This window comes from Cordyceps militaris (assembly GCF_000225605.1).
Source record: "Cordyceps militaris CM01 unplaced genomic scaffold CCM_S00007, whole genome shotgun sequence".
Classification (NCBI taxonomy): Eukaryota; Fungi; Ascomycota; class Sordariomycetes; order Hypocreales; family Cordycipitaceae; genus Cordyceps; species Cordyceps militaris.
Window position 1 is genome coordinate 1,803,302 of NW_006271975.1, and position 13,748 is coordinate 1,817,049.

Genomic DNA, 13,748 nt, shown 5'->3' on the forward strand with positions numbered 1-13,748 from the left:
GCACATGATTCACCGCCACTTGTCAACGACCTCGGAATGACTCTACAGCTGGTCGACCAGCTTGTCAGCCACATGGTCAATGTTGTAGCCATAAGAATCGGTCGACGTCTGCGACAGCCTGTTAGCTTGTGATATACGACCGCGACGAATAAGCACGTATCTTGCATACCTGAATATAGAGGACGCCGTTCTCCACCACGACCTCGCCGTAGCTCTCCTTCAGCTGCGCCTTGTCCACGATGCGGAACTCAATGCGGCCCGACGCGACCTCCTCGTTGAAGCCCTCCTGCAGCATCTCATCCGAGTCAAACTGGAAGCGAACGAGGGCGTCGGCGACGGCGCTAAAGTACCGGTAAACCAGTGCGCCGAGGTTCTCCTTAAAGTCGGCATGGTTGGCGGCGCCGAGCTTGGCGTACGCGGCCTCGAAGCCCGGCTCGAGGGTGTACTCCTTCTTGAGCGTGGCGGCAATGCGGGCGCGCACGTCGGCAATGGTCTCCTCGTAGTTCTTCTTGATGTCGATGCGCGTCTCGTAGCCGATGCCCGCGCTCGGCACCGCGTTGAGCGCCGTGTTGATCTTGCGCTCCTCAAACACGCTGTCAATGTTGGTCGCGAGGTTGCCGTCCTGCCACAGGATGGCGAGCTGGCCGGCCGGCGTGATGCCGCAGCCGCAGTAGCTGATCTTCTTGTCCACGTCGAGGTCCATGATGAGCGTGCGCGCCGTCGCGAGCTTGTTGATCTCCTGCTTGCCGTCGGCGCCGTAGTTGTCAATGTACCGGCCGAGGCCGCTGATGGCGCAGCGGACATATCTATCGAGCGAGGAATATGTGAGCTGCTTGCGGGTTTTGTGTAGCTGCGTCTTGAAAGTTCTCTTACTCTGCAATCATGGCACCGGTGGATTCTTTCGCGTATGAGCCATCCTCGCCATAGGGGTAGATGTTCTTGGGGTCAATGTCGATGGTCCACGTCTCTCCAAGAATGCTGCTCAATTTCTTTTCGCTCTCCTCCTTCTTCGACTCCCAGTTGTCTCGAACTGCACTCGTTAGCAGCGAATCATATGTGGCAGCAATGAGCACATACTGTCCTTGCGGATGGCGAGGGGAAGCTTATCGGCGGGAGGAAGGCGACTCATTTTGGAGATGTAATCAAGACAAAGCTACTCAGGCAATTGAGAAAGAAGGGGACCAAGATAGTCGGCAGTAATGTCTTTTAAGCGGGAAAGGTGTGTCTGAATTGGATGTAATTGTCCTCGGCGGGAGCAACGTGAGTCTTTATAGGTATCAACCCCAGATCCCCAAGATCAAGGGGTGCACCAAGCACAAATAACGCCCTGCTCAAGTCTCGACGCCATACTCTCTCGCAAAAGTTACCAACACAGTCTGGCTTGGAGTTTGTTCAGGCCAGGCACACAGTATTCACCCCGCCGACGAGCCAAGACCGGCAGCTACGTGCCGCGTTCAGCCTTGGTGATCTCCACGACCCCCTCTTTGTAATTTAGACAAGCTTCAATTTAGCCTTTTCTCTCTTTTCTCTCTGGGGAGTGGTTGGGCCAACGCCACCACGGGGGACGCCACACGCGAAGCTGAAGCCCCGTCCGTGTCAGCCCCGTTAGGCGTTTTGCCAGGCACAGGGCACTGGCTGACCGAAAGGGGAAGAAACGCGGGCCGTTGTTGTTGAAATTGAATCGAGGGATAAAGCTGCCGATGCGTGAATAAGAAGGAGCCGGTTTGTCTGAGAGCTGGCCGTCGACTCATACACTGCTGCCTAGGCAGACACGATTGAAAACAATGCCGCTGTACGTTGTCGCACTCACTTGGTGATGCTGTTGGTTCAGTCACTAACAAATATAACTTGCAAAGGCCATTGAAAGCCCGTGTTGCTGTGCGCGACCTGTGGGAGCCCGATACCTCGGCCGTTCAAAAGGCTCTCCGAAGCATCCAAGAGACAGTCGGCTGGTCGGTCCGGTGCACGCCCGATTTCGGCGTCCTCTGGGAAGCGCTCCAGACGGTGTACCCAGATGCCGGCGAATTTGTGACGGCCGTTGCCGCCTTGGTGCGGATCTGGTGCCAGGAGCTCGACAATCTGCTGAGCGACGCCGCCAACGAGGTATGGGCTGAAAAGTTTCTCGAAATTGTCGGCGAGTCTGCCGGCAAAGCCGTCATCCTTGTCGTACATGTAAGCAAGACCCTTCCCCCCTCTCCCTCATCTCGCGGTATCAACTGACCCAAGGGCCTGGGGCTTAGATTGGCAAACCTAGAGTCGCGGGTAGTACATGGAACCCCTCGTCGTCAGCGTTTACGCTGGCGCTGCCGAGCACCCGCGTCACCTTTGCCCCCGACCACGCGGCCGAGCTGCGCGCCGACATTTTCGGCGCCTTTGAAGCAAAGGAGCCGTCTGCGTCTGCGCCGCCGCCCGAGGACTGGGCCGACCTGGGCGATGTCACGTCCGCGGTGGTGGTGGCCCCGGTCGCGGCCAAGGGCGCCGCATTCTTGCCGACGCTCAACGACGTGCCGCGGCCCGACGTGCTGCAGCTGCAGCCGCCGTACCGGCTGATGGTGCATGATCGAGGCAACCACATCGAGGTGCACTGCAGCCACGGCCCGTCGCTCGAGCTGCTGGCGGGCTATCTCGAGAAGTGGTGCCGAGCGATCCCCGGCCGCTCCGACCGTGTAAGTCAACCCCCCCCCCAACAATTCATGCTTGCCCGAGTTGCCGTGAGCTGACGAGTAGCAGCCTGCCTTGATGAATGTCCGTCTCAACAAAAGCGCGTTTGGGCTTGGTGTCGTGTACGACGCGCTGACGATTGCGCCGCATGACACGCGCGAGGGCACGCTGCTCCCTCCAGTTCTGATACTCAGTCTGGTGGAAAATGTACTGGGTTACAAGCTCGCGCACGAATATCCTCAATCTTGGCGTTTTATTCGGGAAGATCCTCTAAAGACTGCAGCCTAAGCCGGTATTTCATCAATCATAACTGCGTCCCTGTCCGTATCCTGTCAAAACTTCTTGCCTTCGGTTTGGAGCTGCCAGTGTCCCGCGTCCTCGGTCAGCGACGCCTTGACGGACTGCGCCGCTTCTCGTAGACTATCCTGAGATTCAGGGTTCCTAGCAGGCCACCCGCCCCTTGTCGAGCTTCCCGCACTCAGAAACGCGACCGCCAGAGTCGACGACTTCCAGTCTGCGTGAAGCTTGCTCCGGTAGCCCATAATCATCACGATACCGAGGAACAAGACTTCCAAGAGAAAAACGACACCGAAGAATGTAATGTACCCCCAGTGGATACGAATGCACGTCTTTTCCACAATCGTTGTGCCCCGAGCCTCCCGAAGCATGCTCGGGCCGGTCGCGCCAATCCTCATTTGCGCGCCGAGGGACGTCGCCAGGCCGCTCGCAAATTTGGCCACCAATCCGGTTTCGGTAGAGCCGTTCCGCCAGAGATAGCTCTGCCACGCCGTGGTACCCGACAGCTTACTGTTAGTAAAGAATGTATCTCCAAGAAACAAGGCCAAGTACAGTCCTCCGTAGAACTCGAACACGCACTCCGGTGAGTACCAGACAGCGGATGGCGACGGCGAATTCTCGAGAAAGGGCCCTGAGAAGACGGTGACTGTATTGGTATCGCTTGGTTTGTCTGTGCCAGCACACTGTCCCCATGTGCCGTTCAGCATGGTACGGTTCACTGGGAGCTGAAACATGCCAGCTTTGCTCGGCGCTATGTAGTGAAGGTATTCTTCCGAGATGACCTTCTCACTATACTGGCCGCGGTCCATGTTTGCCGCAAAGGTCTGGACGCAGGGAAAGAGGGAAAAGACAAACGCAGCCGGCCTGAAGCGTGCATTGTATTGCGGGACCAATGTGCAGAGCGGCGCTTTGCAGGTGGTTGAGTTATCCTTGACCATGCTCAAAATGTATACATCGAGGACGCTGGTGCGGTTCCACGGGTTACTGTCGGACTCTTTAAATGATGTATCAGGCATCTTGACGTAGCTCATCCGGATACTATCCCCTCCCTGTATCGTGCTTTTGGAACCCAGGGAATACACGTACCCATTGCTGGTATGATTCACCTGAATTCGGTCACTAATGTCCCATGTCTGAGAGCACATTGTCAAGCTTGTAAATGTCGCGCCGCCATCTTCTGGAAATGTGCAGTTGCCAGTGGTGCATGACACGGAGACGCTCACAGAGCTGTTTGCTGGCGGTTCCAGGATGCCCCGGTACGCTGCCAACTGCATCGGGAGGTTAAATGTATCGGCCATCATCTGATTGTAATGTTCCAGATCCAGGGTATAGTTGCTGGCCCGAGGGATGCTTGCAGTATCCGTTCCGTTTTGAGGACAATTCGAAAGCGAAATCGTAGCCTGGGCAAATGGATCTGTCACCAAAATTACAAGAGCCAGCGCGGCTCCCAAACTGGCGAGGTAGCTAGTGACGGTATTAATATTTGCCTCTCGAGTCTCCATTTGGCGTGTACTTACGCTTTCGACTCAGATTTAAATTGCCCAAAAATCATCAGCGCTGAGCCCCAGGCTCCTCTGCTTGCTCGGTCGTAAACGTCCAGCTCAGACAAAGCTCGTGGTTGCTTTGCAAACATGAGCCACTTCAACTGGCTGATGCCTATCGATACGGTTAGAAGTCTTGAACAGTAGAAGAAAGACGCGGTATATTCCTACCTTCAGTCACTGGTAACGCCAGTGATCCTTTGAAAACTGCTGACAGAACAGAAATGACGGCGTTAATGGAAATCTTGGGCGTCCATTCATCCAGTCGTCGGTTCTCATAGACATCGAGGACGATAATGATGGAAGCCAAACTTAGGACACTGACAAACAAAGACAGCATTTCCCACGCCCAGAGCGAAATCCCAGTAGACAGTTTTTGGCGTCGCCCCTGACTTCCAGCCACGCCTCCGTGAGTGCCGTTCTGGACTTCGCCTGTGCTCACGGCACGGTACCCGTCGGCTAATCCGCCGGAATGCTCCGAGGAGTGTACTGACGGGACCGGCTTGCGGCGAATCTGCGCGGCGGAGCTTGGCGTTCTGTGTGTAGAAAGTAATGGCCGCTGCATGACGGCTTCACTCTGATGCGAATCGCGCTTTCGTTTCAAGAAGACGATGACACCGAGTACAATGAGTCCGGCAGCGAAGCACGAGCCAATACCCACACCCATCCTCGCTTCGGGGCTGAGGCCGTGATCATGAGCTATACTTCCAGTAGTGTAGGTGAGCCTGACCTTGTTGAATCGCTCAGGGTCAGGGGGCTGCTCGAGCTTGTCGTCTAGGCTGTACTGGACGTGGATTCCGTATGCGCCGATGGTTGCAGCGGTCACTGTCGACGTGACAATAGACCGTATCGATCCATCGGAAACTTGTGTGATGGGCAGCACAGTGGTGGTGTTTGTAATGACTTGCATGCATGCAAAACTGGTGGGCAAAGGATGGCTCGAATTGCCTCTCGTGGCGCACCGCAGCGCTCCGGTCTCGAGCCTTGAAGGGACAGTCTGAGTTAGAGGGAATGGTATAATTTAAGGCGCAAAAGGGCATCATACTGGGGACAGCAATAAGCATCCACTCCCGCAACAGTGATTCTATCCATCATGGAACCGCAAACGTTGGCGTATCCAGACGGACATTGCCCTGGAGTGTAATAGTAGTCGGGCTGCGGCTTGAAGCCCGGCGGATAGCATCCCTCTGTCACCACGGGCCCTCTTACTAGATACGAGCCACCATCTTGATTGAAGAACTCTGTGTAACCAGTATTTGAGGCGCAAGACGGGCTAGGCGTAAATACCGTGGTCAATGGGCCGAGAGTGGACATGATCCCTGCGACGAGCGTTGGCGGTCGCTCCCCGTGGTCTTGAGTAAAGCCGAATCGAATCGGCAACTGTGGCGACAGAGAGAGTCTTTCTAGACATTTCGATCAAGACAGATTCCGAGTTGCAAGAGGGAGGAGCAGGATCAGTAATTTATACCTAGTATTGGACACAAGGCTGCAGGATTGGGTCTGACAGGCGTCCTCGCCAATCAGAATGCTGCAGCTGGGATGAGCGCTTAGCAGATGCATAGCTGAAAACCGTATACACCGTGTTATTATTACTCCGTATTATTGTCACTCCGTACTCTGTAATATGTACAGCGGCTTATTGCGCCACGATGAGAAATAATGTTTCAAGCAAAAGCGTTGTTCTCAGCCCCCAATATATCGGGTATCCCGAATGGAGGGGAGGGCTCATACTTTGTTCACCCGAGCGGAATTCCAGCAGACAGCTTCTGGCGTCGCCCCTGATTCTGAACTCATAATTTAGGTACTCCCTCGACTGCGGCATCTTACCAAACGTACGTGCTCTACATTCTTTCCAGGCATTCAGAACTGTAGCACAGACTACATCTGCTCTGGAGACAATACGGAAAGTCCCCTCCTCGAGCCACCCTCGCTCTGACGCCATGTGTGAATGGGCGTGCAAAACGTTTGCAGTCTGTAGGCGTGATCCCCAACACATACAACGAGATCATATTATCTATTGTACGCCCCAGAGAGCTCTTGCAGAGGTCGCATGTCTACCAGCCTCTGGATCTTTGCGCAATCTTCCCTTGAGTCTGGATGTTCAAGACACGAATTTACCGGGACCTTGTCCTCCGTGTGCTGGACTCACACCGTCGAATTCTTCTGACTAGACAGGTCGTACGCCAAAAGCCAGGCGCCAACCTCAAGGCCCGGGGTTATTACCGCTTATTTGACGAAACAGGTTGGCATCACCCCACTCTTGAGAAACAGATAGCTGGCGAGCCCTGTTACGAGCTGCCTCTCCGAGATCCAGAAATGTACTACAGACAGTCAGTCTAGTCAGTGAGGCAGGCTGGGTGACGCACAATGGATTGATGCCTGTGACTTTGAAGATCTCGACATCTACCTCTTCAAGATTGACAGTTGGGCATGTTTTGGAATAGAGATCGAGAATGAGATATAAGGGAGACGAATAGCTGTTACTAGATATACGCAGAGAGTAGTCTTTTCCAGGTTGAACATCTCGCCATTCGAAGAATGCTTGGATGATTGGACTTAGGGGCTGAAATGGCCGTTCGCGATATCGAAGGATCATCCGCACCGGAGTCGGCTGGCTCATTGCATCCTGCATTTCATGGAGGTAGTCTGACCCGGCGATGGACAAAAAGACAGGTGTTGGGAAGAATCGAGAGTGAGACAGGGAGTGAGGGGTATGGAATAAATAACCGCCGACGGTAGGTAGGGGTTATGTAATCAGGCATGAGACAACAGTCCGGTCGCTGGGAGATATATTGGCGACAGGGATAAACAGAATTTGAGAAGTTGAGGGAGAAGCTATCAAGAAACATGGCTACATTTATGTTTTGAACAAGTCGTAATAAGTAAAAGTAGGTCATCAATGAGCTCCTGCACACCGCCCAGGCACCGTCCGGCAGAAAAACAGCATCCCACCACCAGACTCCCCCACCTCGGGCTTCGAGTCATCAAAATCGTGACCAGCTTCATTTTCCTACCATTTCGATTCCCCTCTCTCCGGAATCGTCCCGTCCTCCTCCCCGTCACGACATTCCCCCGCATCGCGACCGCCAAGCTGTTTGCCCTCCGCTCCCTCGCCACTCCCCTCCGGAGCCGCCCCAGCACCGCCACCACCCACATCCGCCGCCGCCATCTGCAGTCCGCCATGGCCGCCCTCAGCGCGCAGACCTTTTCCCCCGCCGAGGAGTCGGAGATCCAGAAATGGGTCGCCGCCTCGGAGAGCATCCGGTCCGGGGCCGACGGCAACAACGCCGGGCACCTCGACGCCCTCGAGACGCACCTCGCCACGCGCACCACGGTCCTCGGCAGCAAGCCGTCCCGCGCCGACGTCTCCCTCTACCAGACGCTCGCGCCCGTCGTCGCCGCCTGGTCCCCCGACGAGCGCTCCGGCGTCCACGGCCGCCCCAACATTGTCCGCCACCTCGACTTTGTGCAGAACGCGGCGTCCGTGTTTGAGCTCGCGGTCAAGGACAAGGTCCCCATCGACCAGGACGACGTCCGCTACGTCAAGCCCGTCGTCGACGCCAAGGCCGAGAAGGAGCGCCTCAAGAAGGAAAAGGCCGCCGCTGCTGCTGCCGCTGCCGGTGGTAGTGGTGCCGCCGCCGTTGCCGCCACCGCCACCGACCTCGTCGACCGCACAAAGGAAAAGGTCAAGGAGCTCGCCGCCGACGCCCAGGAGGCCGTAGCCCCCAAGCAGCAGAAGAAGGAGAAGAAGGAAAAGGCGCCCAAGCAGGCTAAGCCGGCGCCCGCCGCCGCCGCCCCGCCGAGCCCGTGCCTGATTGACCTGCGCGTTGGCCACATCCTCAAGGCGGTCAACCACCCCGACGCCGACTCGCTCTACGTCTCGACCATTGCCATGGGGGACGCGCCCAACGACGACACGGCCGAGTACGAGGGCCAGGTGTGCCGCACCGTCTGCTCCGGCCTCAACGGGCTCATCCCGCTCGCCGAGATGCAGGGCCGCAAGGTCGTCGTCGTCTGCAACCTCAAGCCCGTCAAGATGCGCGGCGTCAAGTCGTGCGCCATGGTCCTCGCCGCCTCGCCCCGCATCAAGGAGGGCGAGGTTGACGACCACAAGGGCCCCGTCGAACTCGTCGCCCCGCCCGCCGACAGCAAGGCCGGCGACCGCGTCTTCTTCGAGGGCTGGAAGGGCGAGCCCGAGGGCGTCCTCAACCCCAAGAAGAAGATTTGGGAACTCTTCCAGCCGGGCTTCACCACGACGGACACGCTCGACGTCGTCTTTGACGCCGCGGCTGTCGAGTCCCTCGGCAAGACGGACCTGGGCAGGCTTGTCACCGAGAGTGGCGGCGTCTGCACCGTCCAGACCCTCAAGGGCGCTACCGTTAGGTAAATCAATGAGAAATACATGGCACAGAAATGATATATAGAAACAAAAAATTAGCAAAAAGCAAATAACGCATGGACAATGTACCCTTCTGCCACTGTAGTGGCAAACACAACTTTTGACTCTCAGGACTTCAGTGATTTGAATGTATTATTCAACATGTTTGTATTTGTAATTTACACAGCTCAAATGTTACAGAATTGATGCTAGGCTGTCTGCCTACAGTGAGCCGATTGCTTCGCCAATGATGTGGCGCGTATGTACATCGAAATCCTCCCCTGCGCAGCCATGCCAGAAAACCTGTAACAGTAGTAAATTCAGACAACTCCCGGTAAATGCATGTCGCGCTGAAATTTTGCCGGACATCTTCCTCCCCAGGTTTTTTAGTATATGCAAAAGAAAATCCACCAAGAGAAAACAATAAATCCCGCTGATGTAAAACTTCCCTATTTCCCTAGTCCTCCTCTCATATCTTACAGATGTCGTCTTTTAAATGTTGTATAGTTGTATAGTTGTTCGAAATAGTTGATCAAGAAAAAAAGTATTGACTTCCCCGCAGGCGACTGACGTCAAAGTCGCCCTTCTCGGGAATGTCGGGAATGGTCAGCGGAAGCCAGACAGGAACTGGCTGACGCCTCTTGGCGGACGCCTTGGCTTTTGTCGCTGGTCGGTCACGCAGAGCTGCATTCTCAAATGACGAACCGTCCATCTCACAGAGAAGCGCCTTGGATCGCTGCACCTCGGAGTCAAGAGTCGAATCTGTCTCATCCGCAAGAGCTCTCTGGTTCTCGTCCGCATCAGCCGTGGCATCCTCTGCGGAAATCTCGCCCAGACCAATGTCGCGGATATCTTCCGCAATGCCCAGGTCGGGCTCTGTGCCGGCCATTTCCTCGTATACGGCGGCAGGCGTGATGATTTGTTTAGCTGCTTCCAGGTCCCAGGGATTGCCAGATAGTCGCAGAGAGTTGCGTTTATGCTCGAGAAGAAGTTCTTCTTTTGGAGTGAGATTGCTCTTCTTCCTCAAAGCCTTGATCTTCTTAGCAACCGGCGACGCGGCATCGATGTGAGACAGAAATAGAGATCCCTTGTGTCGTGTTTCAAATTCGGCAGCCAAACGCCCAATAACATCCTCTTCGTGAATCTTGATGAACGAATCTCGGATGACCTCGTTCATGACATTAACGTCGGCGGCGTGAGTCCAGAAAGAATCATGAACGGCTGCAAAATCAAGACCGCGCTCATGACACTCCAGCGCGGTGAGCAGCATGTGGCTTGCGTCGAGGGAATGGATGAAATTCGGCGGAAATCCCTGGAGCTGCTTCCTCCTGTTGACAGGGTCGGTAGAGTCGCTCGAATGGTATGCAAGAGACTGAAGACAAGTTCGAATCTCCCGCGCAGTCGTCTTGCGGTATGGTTGGGCCACGGGCATGCGCAGCGGAGTTGTCCAGACCACTGTAGAACGAAACTGTTTTGTGAGCTCGTCAAAGCCTGATTTCCCTGCTTTGGAAGCCTTTGCTACCTTTCCTTTCTTGTTGTCGGTCGACCCATTCGCATACTCGTCGGCGATATGCTGTAGCTGAGCAGGTGTCAGGGCCCGGCAGACCCGTCCACCAATTTCTCCCAGCCAGTACTGAATATCGTGAGCACCACGAAACATGGAAGCCAAGGCAGTGAACACGTGTCGGGCGATATACGTCGACAGCATCAGGTTCGGGATACCGCACTGCTTGCCGAGGTCGGGATACAGAGCATCAATTTGCCTGCAAACCTGCTTCTTAGCACCAGCAAATGTGACTCCATAGACGTTGGTCATGACAGTTTGCTTGACAACCTTGCGAGTGATCTTGCCATCGAGCACAAGGCCAAACTTGTTTTTAGCAGCAGCGTCTTTGGCGATGGCCTCCTTGACCAGGTCCGCGACGGCGGAATAAACATCCGCAGGGCGGTCTCCTGGCTCCAGATTGACTTGCTTTGCACCCCACAAATCACCACCCAGAGCAGCGTAGTGTTGTAGGCCATTGCATGTACCATCCTGTTGGATTGGAAGACGAGACACGTAGGTGGTTGGATCTTCCAGCTCGAGCGCCCCCTTCAGTTCGAAGCAGGCAGCGAGGCATTGCCACGGATCCTCGGCCTTGAGCCACCATCGGCTTCCGTTGAGAGGGTTGGTTGCAGATTCAATGATGTGGCTGGCACTTTCGTTCGCAAAGGCCTCGCGCTCTTCAAAGCTAGCCTTGTCCAGGCCGTAAACGTTGGCCAGGTGAATCTTCAGCCATCGCAGGCCAGTTTCCCCGAGGGGTTTCCCCTTCTCGAATGAAAGTAGAGCCCGTGCGTGATCGGCACCCATGTGATTCAGGTACGTAGGCATGGGATACGCACGACCACGGTAGTCGACGTTATGAGGGAAATAGACGGTCTGGTTGCGAAAGGCTCGGGCAATTTCCAACTGCAGGTTCATGTAGCAGCGCTGTGAGTGTAAGCCAGAACGCTCATTTTCGATGGCCTTGATGTCGCGTATCCATTTCTTGTGCAGGGCAGGGTTTGCTGTCGAGTCGGGCTCCGCGGGTACGTCGAATTTTGGTTCTAGAGCTGGCATGTTGGCAATCTCTTCACCCGAGTTCCAGGCTTCCATCATAACGTTTAGGACACCACGGTTGATCTGCCATGCCGTCTGTCCGAGAACGTCGAGACCCTTAAAAACTTGCTTCATGTCGCCACAGTCCACAGCAGCCTTGGCATAGAGTCGCTGTTCAACATTTCCTGGCTGGACTCGGATGACGCTAGTTTTGCTTTCGAGAAAACCGCCGTCATTCATGTTCCTCCACGGCTTCGGCTCAACAATCATTGGCAGGTGCTTAGCAAGAAAATCGCCCAACGGTTCACGCTTAAGCTGCTCAACCAGGGTGTTGTGCATAATGAGCATGCCGACCTTTTTACCTTTGCGTGGCTGTTGAATATGAGTAAAGGCAGGTTGGTATTGGCTGACAAGTTCTCCGGAGGTAGGGTGTCGCTTGATGGCTTTGACCTTTGCTGAGTCAATGAGCGCCTTGACGAGAAAGGCTCCCACTTGGGCCTTGATCTGCATGGACCAAGGCTGACTAGCAGACTCTTCGATTCGCTTCGCCGCTTCTTTGCTTTCTGTGATCTGAGACACAGAAGCGACTTCGTCGGGGTTCGCTTTGGAAGCATCATATGTCACCTTGCGACGCCGGACTTTTTTCTTCTCCTTTTTCTGAAGTTCGATATCTTCGTGCGCTTGCTTGGCTACTGTGGTAATAATTTTTTGGATGGCAATACCCTTGTCGACTCCAAGGAGGGTGCCGGCGTTCAGCGTGCTGAGGATGGTCACAGCGGCTAATCTCGCAGGGTCTGATTGTCTGATGAAAGGGCCGAAGATGCATCTTTCGATGTCCCTCTCAGATTTGACGGCCTTGTTTTCGGATACTTCCACTTGCGCAATCTCCTCTTTGATGCGCGCCTCCATGGCGTTAAGCCACGATGATGTATAACTCGACAATGAGCCCTCTTTAGTTGGTCCGCTCAGGCCAGTGGTAATTCCCACTTTTTGCAGCTGCTTATTCTGGTTTCGCCATTTTTGGACAGCGGCGCTGATAGAATCGCGCTCGAGCTGGAGCTGCAAGCTATGTAAATCGTCTTTGGAGAGGTTTGAGGCGTCGAAGCCCTCGAGATTGGAAACAAGCTTGAGGCCTTCCTTCAGGGCAACCAAGGAATCGCCTCGCTGAGGAGTTGGAACAAGTTCGGGAATAGGTCCAGAGCTTGGTGAGGGGGCAGTTTCAGGCATGTCTTCCGAGAGCATCTGTGTATCGTTGCCAGAGCCGTCATCCTCCATGTCCTCCTCGAAGTCTGGTTCCGCAGAATAATTGTATGTTGGACATTGTGCAGTAATAACGGCAAGATCTTGATCGCTCAGAATTTCAGCCATGCTCAGAACACGCAGCCCGGATTCGCCAGGGGCCATCCCCATGTAGCGCGTGATGAGGCGAGTCAGTCGGGCGCCACGTTCAGATAGAATGGACGCCTTCAGCATGCAAGCGACCGTTTCGGCCGTTTGTGGCAGGCCTTTGTTTCGGATATTCATTTCGTAAAATTTGTGAAGCTGTTCGGCTCGTCGTCGGTCTGGACTTGCTCTCAGCTGCCCCAGCGAGGCTCTTAGGTATTGGTTGTGAAGAAGGATGCGCTCCTCAGGAGAGAGACTCTGGTAAATGTTCATGCGCTTCAGGACCAGAGCGGCGCGGTCGAGTTTCCCGACTCTGATGCAGGCATCAAAGACTAGAAGCATGTCGTCTGCTTCACCAGGGATGCCGTGTGGGCTGACTTTTGTGTGGATAGGGGATGTGGCAGGTGCCTCGGGTATCGTGAGAGGAGAGGTTGGGTCGAACGGCGTCAATTCGTATGGGCGCAGAGGTTGTTGAAATGGGGCCAGCGACGGTGCAGGGAAGCTGCCATAAATGGAATTGTCGAGTTTGAAGTCGTCAACGGCCGTCGCAAGAGCGCGGTGCTGAGATCGCCTGACGCCATTGTCCACTCTCTCTATGCGCCAGTGTCCCAGTGTTCTAGTGACGATATGACGCCGAGAAACAGACAGAAGATTCAATTGACCAGGAATTGATCGCAATTGTGGTCGTGCATGGCTCAATGCCAGTGCTCGGGTGGCAGACACGCCGCGGCGAGCCTGCCCGGAGAGCATTGTGGCGAAGATGCGCACGAGACAGGCCGGGTGCGCTTGTCGTAGTATCGCTCGATATGCGAGAGGGGTAGGACTAAATCATGGACGTCGAATGAACAAAAAATGCAAAATACAATCGTTGAAATAGAGCAGAATACAACTTGCCTCCCCAGCACAGCTT

General features: G+C 55.0%; 6 protein-coding genes across 6 annotated transcripts; 2 read left to right on the forward strand and 4 right to left on the reverse strand.

Moving 5' to 3' along the window:
• Nucleotides 1-42: 42 nt before the first annotated feature.
• CCM_08794 (uncharacterized protein) lies at nucleotides 43-1,129 on the reverse strand (the record flags this gene model as incomplete). The annotated part of the gene is made up of 4 exons (XM_006673930.1): nucleotides 43-108; nucleotides 170-806; nucleotides 874-1,030; nucleotides 1,078-1,129. The coding sequence occupies 4 exons, from the start codon at nucleotides 1,127-1,129 to the stop codon at nucleotides 43-45; spliced, it is 912 nt and encodes a 303-aa protein (XP_006673993.1).
• Nucleotides 1,130-1,784: 655 nt separating this feature from the next.
• CCM_08795 (uncharacterized protein) lies at nucleotides 1,785-2,949 on the forward strand (the record flags this gene model as incomplete). Its single annotated transcript, XM_006673931.1, has 4 exons — nucleotides 1,785-1,813; nucleotides 1,857-2,172; nucleotides 2,241-2,666; nucleotides 2,731-2,949. 4 exons carry the CDS (start codon nucleotides 1,785-1,787, stop codon nucleotides 2,947-2,949), a joined length of 990 nt encoding a protein of 329 aa, XP_006673994.1.
• A 44-nt stretch (nucleotides 2,950-2,993) lies between these two features.
• Nucleotides 2,994-5,813, reverse strand: CCM_08796 (uncharacterized protein; the record flags this gene model as incomplete). The annotated part of the gene is made up of 4 exons (XM_006673932.1): nucleotides 2,994-4,422; nucleotides 4,476-4,614; nucleotides 4,671-5,482; nucleotides 5,545-5,813. 4 exons carry the CDS (start codon nucleotides 5,811-5,813, stop codon nucleotides 2,994-2,996), a joined length of 2,649 nt encoding a protein of 882 aa, XP_006673995.1.
• An 889-nt stretch (nucleotides 5,814-6,702) lies between these two features.
• On the reverse strand, nucleotides 6,703-7,131 carry CCM_08797 (uncharacterized protein; the record flags this gene model as incomplete). Its single annotated transcript, XM_006673933.1, has 2 exons — nucleotides 6,703-6,820; nucleotides 6,866-7,131. 2 exons carry the CDS (start codon nucleotides 7,129-7,131, stop codon nucleotides 6,703-6,705), a joined length of 384 nt encoding a protein of 127 aa, XP_006673996.1.
• Nucleotides 7,132-7,398: 267 nt separating this feature from the next.
• CCM_08798 (multisynthetase complex auxiliary component p43) lies at nucleotides 7,399-8,886 on the forward strand (the record flags this gene model as incomplete). The annotated part of the gene is made up of 1 exon (XM_006673934.1): nucleotides 7,399-8,886. The coding sequence occupies one exon, from the start codon at nucleotides 7,399-7,401 to the stop codon at nucleotides 8,884-8,886; it is 1,488 nt and encodes a 495-aa protein (XP_006673997.1).
• A 523-nt stretch (nucleotides 8,887-9,409) lies between these two features.
• On the reverse strand, nucleotides 9,410-13,588 carry CCM_08799 (mitochondrial DNA-directed RNA polymerase, putative; the record flags this gene model as incomplete). The annotated part of the gene is made up of 1 exon (XM_006673935.1): nucleotides 9,410-13,588. One exon carries the CDS (start codon nucleotides 13,586-13,588, stop codon nucleotides 9,410-9,412), a length of 4,179 nt encoding a protein of 1,392 aa, XP_006673998.1.
• Between the last annotated feature and the right edge of the window lie 160 nt (nucleotides 13,589-13,748).